We start from the raw sequence: 12,073 nt of genomic DNA, 5'->3' as shown, positions 1-12,073 counted from the left end.
TGGTAGATGAGTGTTTAGGAAACTTTTCACTTCTAAGCGCCTAGGAGCGAATTTTTTCTCTCATGGGAGTGACGTCTTAAATTTTTAGTTTGGTTTGTTTATTTTTTCCCATGCCACACCACACGCCTATGTCAATGGCGGCTAGGGAGTTGTGATTTTGTGTTTTTTTTTTATGGCGAAAAAAACCATTAGGTCTCCAAATACGAACCGGCTAACACTATACACTATTCTATTTAGTGACGCACCAAACAATTGGAATTAGCCTAAGTTCTAACGCCCTTAAAGATTTCCTAGTCCAAGAAAATGTTCTCAACTCATTTTCATTATCTCAATTACAAATCTGGTGATAACCAACGACTAATCCACAAAATAATTAAGTATCTATCACGACTATTTATTTTTATTTCAGACAAAAAATTGTATACACAAATGACAAATCACATCTTCTATGTCATGTCCAATTGAATATGTCAAATTGCCAAGAGCTGAAGAGCCTCCACAAGCGTCTTTTCTCTTCTTGCATCAACTGTGCTTCTAGATAAAAGATATTTTCCTACAAACAGTCAACTAATAATAATGACGACAAAAGTCAAAGGACTTAAATCAAATTCTCAAAATAAATCTAAGTAACTTAGGACAATACTTAAAAGTAAAAAAATTGCAGTTAAGGACAAAAACAGAATAGAGAGAGAGACAGAGAGTGGAGAAGACCAAGTAGTAGTATTAACTATTAACAACATCTCATTCTTCTTCTTTGTTTCTCTTTCTTCTTTTTCCTTTCTCATCAGTTTTAACGCTTCATAGATTTTCTTCTCTTCAAAACAAGCTCAAATAGCATATAAGTAAGTAAGTTTCATAATCTTTGTCATTAAATTTAGTCATTTGTCTTTTTATTTGATTAGTTGGTGTTAGAGATTTATAAAGATTGAATATTTATTCATTAAATATGTTTAACTTGAATCTACATACAAATTTTCTTAGTGAAAATTGTTATTTAGAGTTTGAATGTTTATGTTTTTGGTTCATTTGATTATTAAATAGGAAGACCAGAAGGCTAGTTTATATTGGTACATGATAGGAGGAAACTGGTTAACTTTTGTTTGTCTTTCATTTTCTATATTTTGAAGATTTTTGGTCAGTAAGCATTGGAAACTGGTTAAGTCTCAGACTATTCACCTAAAGATTGAGCTTTCCAGGAGCTGAATGCTAATTATTATTGACTATTTTTTATTGAATGTTTATATATGTTTGGGACCCAGACTCCCAGTATATATTGAAAATTTAAGAATCAAGTATAGTTTCCATATGGTTGAAATGGGATAGTTATGTATACTGATGTTATGAATTTATGATCTTGGTTAATACTTTGTAGGTAATCTTAGATGCTAAATTTGACATTTTCTTTAATTTAATAATGCAGGGTTGGAACTATAATGAATTAACATTGATATTACTTCAAATTCAAAACTAGTCTAGAGGTGAATGCTTTACTATTATCTAGGTTTTCCACACGTGGCCCACTAGGAAATATCAGAACATGTTTGATTATGGAGGTTACAAATCAAAGTTGATCTGCGGGTAGAGTGAAAACTTTGTAAGGTATGAATTAGAAAATTACATTATATTGATGATATATGCTACCCTCCCCAAGATTTCATCGTTGTGAGGGAACTTCCTTATCATTAGTGTAACTTCATGCTGAAGAATAATGTGCTCAACACCCCTATGTCGTTGATTTGAAGGCTTTCATCGAACTCCCTCTACCCCTGGCTCCCTTCTTAAAACATCTAATATGAAAGTAAAATGAATTAATAGTTCTATTTTTATGTGCTTTAACTAAAATAAATACATATCTCGTTATTCATATTTATTAATGATTATATGTTTTAGGTTGGATGATTTGGGCTCCAGTGTATCACCGTCTTCAGATATAGAAATGAAGAAAAGTGGGTTCAATATTGAGGAGCATAATCATGCTGGTCGTGCAACCAGCTCTACATCGAAATCTTTCAAGAGAGGAGTCCAAAAGGGATCTGAAGGACTTAAATCACTCGGTCGATCACTGAAATTTGGGGTTTCTCGTGCTGTCTTTTCTGAAGATCTTAAAGTGTCTGAGAGGAAAATATTTGACCCTCAAGACAAATTCCTTCAGTCTTGGAATAGACTTTTTGTCATATCATGTATTCTAGCTGTATCTGTAGATCCTTTGTTCTTCTATCTTCCATTCTTACGACCAACTTGTTTGGATATTGATCACGACTTAGCAAAAGTAGCCACAGCATTGCGTACTGCCATTGATGCTTTCTATGTTATTCACATGGTCTTCCAGTTCCGTACAGCCTACATTGCCCCTTCATCTCGAGTTTTTGGTCGAGGTGAACTTGTGATTGATCCTGCACAAATCGCTAAACGATACTTGCGAGGGCTTTTTATCGTGGATCTTCTTTCTGTGCTACCATTGCCACAGGTTTGTCAAAAATCTTATTTTGTTTTTAGTTTCCCTTTTTCACTCAAATATGCCATTTCTCTTTCCTTCCCTTGTACTCGTCATTACATCAAATGTTTTCCTGTTTTTTTTTCCCTTCCCGATAATATCATGGGTGAACTAGTGTTACCCCCCTACTAGATGAGCCAATTAGGATTTCCCCCCACTAGATGGGAAATTAGGGTCTCCCCCCTACATACACACAAAAAAAAAATCGGTTAACCCAATTTGACTTTTTTTTGTGTGCATTTAGGGGGGAGACCCTAATTTCCTATCTAGTGGGGGGAAATCCTAATTGGCTCATCTGGGGGGTAATATTGGTTAACCCTAATATCATCAAAAGGCTTTCAGAACTATGAATTTGTACTCACTGGATTTTAATCAGTTTCTTCTGAAAGGGTTCATCAAAAGTTAATTAGAATTATGAAATTAATTTGATATAAATAGCAGTTGCTGTTTATAGTAATATACGGAGTTACTATTTTGTAACTGACATCAACATCAATGAATTCCATGGATCAAGGCCCTTCGCTCCTTGGTGCTAAGGAGCAAAAAGTCTCTCCTAAGCAGTTTTCAACCACTAATTTGACTCCCTTGATTACCATGTGACAACTTTGCTAACTCTAGTTAAAACCCAAATAATCCGAGTTTTTTTTACTAACTTTGTTTATACACTCTTTTCCCATCTATTTTCACTTTTAACATAATTATTTTCCTCATGTTATAATAATTGTTTTTTCAATAGTTATTTTCCTTACCTAAGGAGATCGGTTTGTATAGAAGGGTTATTATAGGTTACCTTGTTTTTTATACACTTCTTAACTCCATTTCTCTAAATGATTAAAGTGGGATTTTTTTTTTAAACTTCCAATTTTTCCTTTTTCAACTGGAGATTATGGATAACAACATTTTTTGTCGACTATGATCATATATTATTATTTTTTATTTATTTATTTATTTTTTCAGTTACGCAAAACACATGAAACTCTATGGAGATCCAAACTAAAGAAGCCATTGCATACAACATGTCTCAAAAAGTACTCTGTTAGTAAAGTTGTTTGTGTATGATCACGTCTTTCACGAAAAAATAGAAAATTTTTTGGAGGAAAAATAGGAAGTTGGGATAACTACTTTAGTAAGAGAGTTTTTATTTATTTGGTTTCAACTAGAATTAGCCAAGTTGTAACATGGTTAAGCAAGGAGTCAAATTAGTGCTTAAAAACCGCTGAGGAGACTTTTTACTCCTTAGCGTCCAATAAGCGATTTTTTTTCTCTGCCCTATTTACAACTATCTTAAGTTCTTAACGTTGCCAAATCCAAATAAGAAACTAACTAGTAATTGGCAACTAACATCAGTCTTCTGCCAAAAGGAATACCAAATCCAAATAAAAAACTAACTAGTAATTGTCAACTAACACCAATCTTCTGTCCAAAAGGAATACTAGAATAAAAGAGACTCCTATGTTTGCATCCAAAACTAACTTGGATAAAGTAAACCTGACTCAAATAAGTGCCAAAATCTGAATAGTATCTTCAAATATTACTATAAATAACAATTGCTATCTATAATTACTTACTACTTGATGCATGGGCATGGAATTAATAGTATTTAGTTTAGTTAGATTCTATTTTTATTTGTTATGTTAGTAGTAGTTTCCTATTACTACTTGATGCATAGGCATAAAATTAATAGTATTTAGTTTAGTTAGATTCTATTTTTATTTGTTATGTTAGTAGTAGTTTCCTATTAGGACTATAATTAGAATTAGGAACAAGGTTTATTATATAAAGGCATCTACGTCTTCATTGTTAGGTTGGTTGTTTTTGGATTGTTTAATTAAGAGATTGAATTAAGGAAATTCGTTTTCCCTTTGAAACCCTAGTTTTTGGGTGTTTATCAATTTTATTCATTGGTGTTATTGATCTGAAGTTGCTTCCGACTTACGTATAAATCAAATTGGTATAAGATTTTTAGATTTTTTTCTGGTTTGCTCGTCATGGGCACTCAACAAAGAGGACGCGGACGACCACCAGCAGTGAATACACGACTAAACCGTGTTGAAAAAGAACTACAAGGTAGCAAGATGGAATTGCGAGAGATTAAGGAGATGTTGTCGAAACTCGTACCTAATTATCGAGTACCACAACTGTTGAAGAGTAACTCGTGCCAAGGGAAGAAGACGATGCCCCTAGTGATCACAGTTTGGATAGTTCCAGTTCCAATGTCGAAGTACGCGACCCTCCAGCACCTCGCCAACGTAGCCACGCACCTTCTAGACCAAATTCACCAACAGTTTCCAGCGATACTGAACAACGTATTGCTCAATGGGTGGCTGCTGCAGACCCCCACAATCGTTGCATATCAAACCCACCATCTCCAATTTGTGGAATTCGATCTCCCCACCCCAACCAAGGAGATTGAGAGAGAAATCCCAGCACTTCCAACAACAAAAAATTTGATTTTGAAGGAGCAAATTGAAAAAATTGCCACTGCCAAGTTCCGAATTTGGTTCCTCAAACTCAAGTTGCCAACCAACACAATCAGGGATATCAAAGAGTTCGACAAGGCAATCAGCAAGCTTACCTCAGAAATCAAGCTTTTGCTCCCCTGGCAGATCGTCTTCCACAACTAGTTCGTCGGGGAAGAAGACCTTTTCCTTCTATTTCTGATCATGACGTTGAAACCCCACATTGGGCTTCTACTGACGAAGCCCAATATGCTACTAGCACTGGACCAAGACCATGTTCTATTTATGTTGCACCTAATTTCCAACCGTGGGCTCAAGCAGACCAGGCCCAAGGCCGAGAACACCATGCTTTTAGGCCCATTCCTAATGGTCACACCCACCAGAATTTTAGACGCCACTAGGGTGCTCCCATAGCCCGTGGTCAACGAGCTTCACCACCAAGTTCTCCACGTAGAAATTGACGACAGCCCCACCGCATTGCTCCTGATTTTGATCCACCTGATCCTTCAGACTTCTCATTTAGTCCATCACACCTCTTTGCAATCGGAGAAATCCAAGACATCGAAATTTTCAGCACACCACAGGTAATTTTGATATCAATCGTTTATTGCGCATTTTAGAGAAGAATCAGATGGGTAATATTAAATTGGATGTGCTTGAATTTGATAGAAAATTACAGCCTGATGTTTTTTATTATAAAAATTTGGAGGATCCTAAGTGTGTTAAATTAGTTGCGACTAAATTAACGGGTTATGCACTTGTTTGGTGGGATGAGCTTTAATTGACTCATGCTAAATTGGGTTACAATAAAATTACCACTTGGGATAAAATGTGCCGAGAGCTGAAAAGAGAATTTATATCTTATGATTATGAGAGGGATTTATTTATGCGCCTCCAAAATTTAAAACAAAAGCTTAAGAGTGTGACTGAGTATACCAAGGTGTTTCTTTTATTGGCCACTAGGGCTGATTTATCTGAGACTATGGAACAAAAGGTAGGAAGATATTTGAATGGTTTGAACCACTCAATACAGAAAGATTTGGCATTTAAAGATATTTTTGATATGTCTGACGCTATCAAATATGCTCTTAAGGTTGAAGAATTACATAAATCTTCTGTTTCCATAGCTACACCACATCCAGTTTCTGTTCCCAGAAGCACTTTTGAGGCTATATATTTTGAGTGCGGCAAAGTTGGACATAAGAAAAGTGATTGTCCACAATTAAAGAGAGTGGCGTTAGTCCATGATGATCATAACGAGATGGGTGCTACTACGTCGCCGCATAGTATGACTCAGCTTGTGGTTGTTACACCTCCTGATTCCGGTGTTTTTGCTTTGATGATCCGTTGATCCTTGGCTACATCTTCTACTGATAAACCTTCATGGCGTCGTTTTGCCATTTTTGAAACTCGTTGTATTGCAAGAGGAAAACTTTGCAATGTCATTATTGATAGTGGTTCTAGTGATAATCTTGTCTCACAAGAAATGGTTGATAAGCTCCAATTGAAGACTGAACCGCTTTCAGAACCATACAAAATACAAGGCTTGAGCAAGGGTAGTGAAATTGAGGTTACTCGTCGTTGTTTGGTTCCTTTCTCCATTGGCTCTCTTTACAAAGATGAAGTTTGGTGCACTGTGATTCCTATGACTACTGTTTGCCATCTATTATTGGGGCGACCATGGCAATATAACAGAGACAACTTATGATGGCGCTACCAGTACCTATTCTTTCATTTTTCAAGGCCAACAGGTTGTATTGTTTCCACTTCCTCCTACATCTACTATTCAAGGTCTGTCACAACGTTCTGTTTTTTCTTCTTCTTAATCTCGAGGACGAGTTTGCTTCTAAGCCGGGGAGTCTGATGCATGGGCATAGAATTATTAGCATTTAGTTTAGTTAGTTTCTATTTCTATTTGTTATGTTAGTAGTAGTTTCCTATTAGGACTATAATTAGAATTAGGAACGAAGTTTATTATATAAAGGCATCTAGGCCTTCATTGTTAGGTTGGTTGTTTTTGGATTGTTTAATTAGGAGATTGAATTAAGGAAAATCGTTTTCCCTTTGAAACCTTAGTTTTTGGGTGTTTATCAATTTTATTCATTGGTGTTATTGATCCGAAGTTGCTTCCGCCTTCGTATACATCACTACTACTGTTATTATTAAATAGCAACTTCCATCATAATAACTTAGCAACTGTTAGCCAGTATGTACACTGATGGTGACTTTGACATGAGAACAAAGCTGATGGGGTGACAGAATTTTTAAAGAAACTCAAGATATCGATCTTTGTATGAGATTGAATGGGACATAATCTGCTAAACCGACTCCAAACATTTGGATAATGTAATGCTAAAAGTGTTTATTTTTTGAGAACTCTTTCAAAGAAAATACAACCATGAGTAACATTGTAGTTGATACCTGGTATGGAAAGAATCACCTTTTTTTGTTTTAGCATAATATGTTTACTGTTATTGGATGTTAATTACTTTCCATTTTTTACAGATCACAATTTGGAGATATTTGTATACAGGTGCCCACGTGCTAAACACGAAAAGGGCACTGCTTTTCATTGTCTTGCTTCAATACATCCCTAGGTTTCTCCGGATACTCCCCTTAAATTCTGAGCTGAAAAGAACTGTTGGTGTCTTTGCTGAATCTGCCTTTGCTGGTGCTGCTTACTATCTGTTGTGGTACATCCTTGCTAGTCATGTAAGTATTAAGTACTCGTGCAATATGGTATTGGTGTTCTATTTCTCTACTATGGAGGAATTTCATTTTGGTCGAGCTTATACTCGTAGTTGATTTTAATTGTTATGGTATTGGTGGTCTATCAGTATCGGCTTTTCTTGTCAAATACCGTGTTGTGAGCATTGTCTTAAAATTTTGCGAGTCAGTTATACTATTTGAAAAGTAATTTCTTCTAAGGTAAACAAGTTTAACTGAAGATAGAATTATGTTAGTGAATATCACACTGCCACACTACAGCAGAATGAAAATACGCCAACACTACACTATCCAATATTCTCATCATAAGGTGCTCAAATATACATACTTTTGGAGCCACAGTGTTTATTTTTTTTTCTATTGTTTAGTTTTTGTTTTTTATTTTGTATATCATACATGCACTAGTGAATGAAACTGGATACCTTTTCATTAAAAATCTAGATTTGTAATTAAAAGTCTTAATTTGCAAACTAAATTTCTGATACATTTTGAAGTATATGAATGTGCTGAAAAATAGATTTTTGTTTTGATGTTATGTATCACAGACATTGACTTCTACTACATGAAACATTTGTAGATTGTTGGAGCTTTCTGGTACTTACTTACTGTGGAACGTAATGATGCATGCTGGAAGAAGGCGTGTATTGCTAATAATAATACATGTAACGACACATACTTGTACTGCGGTGGCATCCATGATGGAGGTTTTCAATCTTGGAACAATATCAGTGGGGACACTCTTAAAAATGAGTGCTCTAGTGATAATCCAATATTCAATTTTGGAATTTTCAAACAGGCTCTGGCATCTGGAGTTGTTAGCAACAAGAAGTTTGTGTCAAAATTGTCTTACTGTTTTTGGTGGGGCCTACAAAATCTGAGGTATGCTCTCTCTCTCTCTCTTCTTTCTGTTGTTCTTCTTAAGTTTAGATATATTTTTATTCATATTTCTTGGTATTTTCTACCTTTCATGTTTGGAAAACCAACCAGAGGTACAGATAAAATCGTTTTTTCTTTTTGAATTTCTGTCTCCAAACACCTAATTTTGTTTGATGATTTCTTTATTCAGTACACTTGGCCAGGGACTTCAAACTAGTACCTATCCTGGAGAGGTTATCTTTTCCATATCACTTGCCATATTCGGGCTCATACTTTTGCACTTCTGATTGGCAACATGCAGGTAACTATAATCACTTGCCGTGTTCTTTATTTTGGTATGTCTTGTTGGAGTCTTTTAACCATGTAATTCTCAATGCTTTAGTGGCATACCCTTTTTGATTTGCTATTAGATGTATTGGCGCATTCCTATGCTGGTAGTAGATCTTATCAGTCATTAATAGTATTTGACCAATCACTTCTAGTGCAAATTGAGGGGCATACTCCCTAGTTAAATGGGTGATTTTCTTGAGAAAAAGAAGACATGGTAGACGCCTTTGGACTCTTACTTTAGTGTAATTTATTTACTAAAATATAGTCATATTATAGTAGACACGGGCAGAATTGAGTAGCACTTTTTCTGGGCCATTTGTATTCCGATCACCCTCTCCTTTCTTTTCTTTAAATGCGTAATTGATTTGCTAGACTTCGTCTCTTCATCTCATTCTGAGCACTACGATAGATTTCTGATATTTCTGATAATGATGACTTACGGATATTAAGTTTTGTACTATGGTTGCAGACATATCTTCAGTCTCTGACTATTCGGCTTGAGGAGATGAGAATTAAAAGGCGTGATTCAGAACAGTGGATGCATCATCGCTTGCTTCCACAAGATCTCAGGGAGCGGGTTAGACGTTATGATCAGTACAAGTGGTTGGAAACACGAGGAGTGGATGAAGAAAACTTGGTTCAAAGTCTACCTAAGGACCTCAGAAGGGACATCAAACGGCATCTTTGTTTAGCTTTGGTCAAAAGGGTAAGTGTTTAGTCTTTCCCGTAAACAAATTTACTTTTTCTCCAATGGGCTTCAGAACCTTCGTACCAGGTGGTTCATACGTACACGCTAGGGGGCCAAAAATCCAAGTATATTCCCTACGTTGACCTGTCTTTTAGCTGTCATCCCCACATGTGAAGTAGTAAAGCACTAAATCACAAGTTTTATGGTTTTTTTTGGTGGTTTCTTGATGTTTTCTTATGCATGTTATAGAAACAATGAGCAAAAATATGGTTTGCAATTTACATAGCCCAAGGGGAGAAAACAGAGAGAAAAAAGTGAAAATGATGACGAAGAAGCAAAAGAGGGAGTACCTTTCCTTCTTTCTTTTTCTTGGTATGGCCGGTATGGGGCTGTTTGTTTGTACGGTACATGTCAAATTGTTGTCTTGTACATATAAGTAGCTCCCATGGAATGAGCCTAACCCAATTCGTTTTTGGTTTCCCCACCTCCATAGAGTTTATATTTTATTTAGTGAAATTTGGAATTGCAATATATAGCTTCTTAAATTTCTAGGCCTCATTGGTAAAACTTTGAACTTACATGTTCTTTTATAGTAGATAATAGATGTAGTAACTAGGAGAGTAAGTTAGGTGTGACAAGGCTTCGGTTGTAGGTTGGCTTGAATTTCAGCTAGTAAATTTATAAAGTCAACCTGAGCCCTTCCCAGCTTTAACACCTGTCAGGTGCCCTACTTTCTCATAGTAATATCATTGTTGGGCAGGTTCCTCTCTTTGAGAATATGGATGAAAGGTTACTTGACGCAATTTGCGAGAGGCTGAAACCAAGTTTATACACGGAGAGTACTTTTATTGTGCGGGAAGGAGAACCAGTAAATGAGATGTTATTCATCATACGTGGTCGATTGGAGAGTGTGACCACAAACGGAGGGAGGAGCGGATTCTTTAATCGAGGTCTACTGAAAGAGGGAGATTTTTGTGGTGAGGAGCTCTTAACATGGGCACTTGACCCCAGAACTGGTTCTAACCTCCCATCGTCTACTCGGACCGTGATGGCCTTGACAGAGGTGGAGGCATTTGCATTAACAGCGGAAGAGTTAAAGTTTGTTGCCAGTCAGTTTAGGCGCCTTCACAGCAGACAAGTTCAACACACATTCCGCTTCTACTCGCAGCAGTGGAGGACATGGGCTGCATGCTTTATTCAAGCAGCATGGAGACGACATTCAAAGAGAAAGAGTATGGAAGAGTTTCGTCGCAGAGAAGAGAAAGAAATGGAGGCGGCTGGTTTTGTTAGTGGTAATACATCAAGTATTGCAGCAGCCATCTATGCTTCTCGTTTTGCAAAGAATGCTCTTCGTGGTGTTTACAGACTTCGAAACACAAAGAGTGCTATGGAGTTAGTTAAACTACAGAAACCTCCAGAACCTGACTTCACTGCTGATGAGGATTGATGTTTGCCTTCCTTACTTTAAGTTGTTGACATTTACCCTTTATTCATGGGCTTATAAGAACATGTACACAAAAATAAACAGTCAATTTTAACTAAATTATTGTAAATGCTATAGTGAAGCTGTAATCTCATATTACATAATTTGACGCGGCATGCAGTGATACTCTCCGTGTAATTGCCCCTAATGTATCAGAAGTTTTTGGGTTTAATAAATATTATCGGAATTTCACAATACTTACCAAGTCCACGTGTCCATGTTGACTTGAATTCTGTCAGTCAATCAGCATGACTTTTTTCTAGACCACGTGCCCATTTTCGAACGTTTCTGTTAGCACTGGTACATGCTTGCTTCTAGGATTTACTGGATGTTATTGCACCTGCTTATGTAACTACATAGGCACTAGTATATTTTGATATCTGTTCCAATTATCATCATATACAATTCTCCTTTTACAATTTCGAGTTCTTAGAGTAAGCACAAACTTAAGAAAATGAATAGCTTTTAAAGATGTCAAGTTACGTCTGTCGATGTTCATGCAGAGTAAGATGGGACAAGAAAACAAGGACAATGACCAAAAAAGAAAAAAAAAACACAAAGTTGTAAGTCTCGGTCTTCATCGGAGTCAAATGCATTGAGTCACTAATCCTGTTGCTCACCTGAATATATATGCCATTTGCGCCTATAGCCACACCCTTTACTATTTTCGCAAAATATGAGAAATCCCTATTAGGTTGGGGGAATGTGAGTTTGTAATCCTGTCAGAACAATTTCAGTATTCCTAATACTTTCTGACATATTATATCTCCTTGTTTTCTTTCTTTAAAGGACCAATGATCTCTATTGAAGAGGTTCATAGAAGTTCTCTCTTTCTAGGTATGTTTGCTGTTTGCATGCTCGTGCAAAGGGGTGAGGGGAGAGGGAAGACGATTGAGATGTATACTGTAAAGGCAAATCTAACTCTTGTAACCTATAAAGACGTTGAATGAGAGGATTATTAATGAAGGTGTTGGAAGTCTTATAAAAGGTTTTGCTAATATTGGTGTGTAGGTAGA

General features: G+C 36.3%; 1 protein-coding gene across 5 annotated transcripts; it reads left to right on the top strand.

Annotated features, from left to right (window-relative positions):
- The first annotated feature begins 648 nt into the window (after positions 1-648).
- LOC147477703 (putative cyclic nucleotide-gated ion channel 6) lies at positions 649-11,254 on the top strand. Of its 5 annotated transcripts, none has more exons than XM_086581791.1 (8): positions 661-846; positions 1,421-1,599; positions 1,891-2,467; positions 7,459-7,665; positions 8,258-8,559; positions 8,747-8,857; positions 9,356-9,592; positions 10,335-11,254. In XM_086581791.1, exons 3-6 carry the CDS (start codon positions 1,937-1,939, stop codon positions 8,841-8,843), a joined length of 1,137 nt encoding a protein of 378 aa, XP_086437917.1. In that variant the 5' UTR covers positions 661-846; positions 1,421-1,599; positions 1,891-1,936; the 3' UTR covers positions 8,844-8,857; positions 9,356-9,592; positions 10,335-11,254. The 5 variants fall into 5 exon arrangements, with proteins under 5 accessions (XP_086437913.1, XP_086437917.1, XP_086437915.1 ...); XM_086581788.1 differs by having other exon boundaries at positions 689-842; XM_086581787.1 differs by lacking the exon at positions 1,421-1,599 and having other exon boundaries at positions 649-842.
- Positions 11,255-12,073: the final 819 nt, after the last annotated feature.

This window comes from Coptis chinensis, chromosome 9 (genome assembly GCF_015680905.1).
Source record: "Coptis chinensis isolate HL-2020 chromosome 9, ASM1568090v1, whole genome shotgun sequence".
NCBI classification, from domain to species: domain Eukaryota; kingdom Viridiplantae; phylum Streptophyta; class Magnoliopsida; order Ranunculales; family Ranunculaceae; genus Coptis; species Coptis chinensis.
Note: the sequence above shows the minus strand (reverse complement) of the source record. Positions and strands in the feature narration are given on the sequence as shown.

Coding starts and splice junctions, on each gene's coding strand:
- LOC147477703 (XM_086581787.1), top strand. CDS start 1,937: ATGAAGAAAAGTGGGTTCAATATTGAGGAGCATAATCATGCTGGTCGT. Junction 2,468..7,458: donor CTGTGCTACCATTGCCACAG/GTTTGTCAAAAA, acceptor CATTTTTTACAG/ATCACAATTTGGAGATATTT. Junction 8,560..8,746: donor TGGGGCCTACAAAATCTGAG/GTATGCTCTCTC, acceptor TTCTTTATTCAG/TACACTTGGCCAGGGACTTC.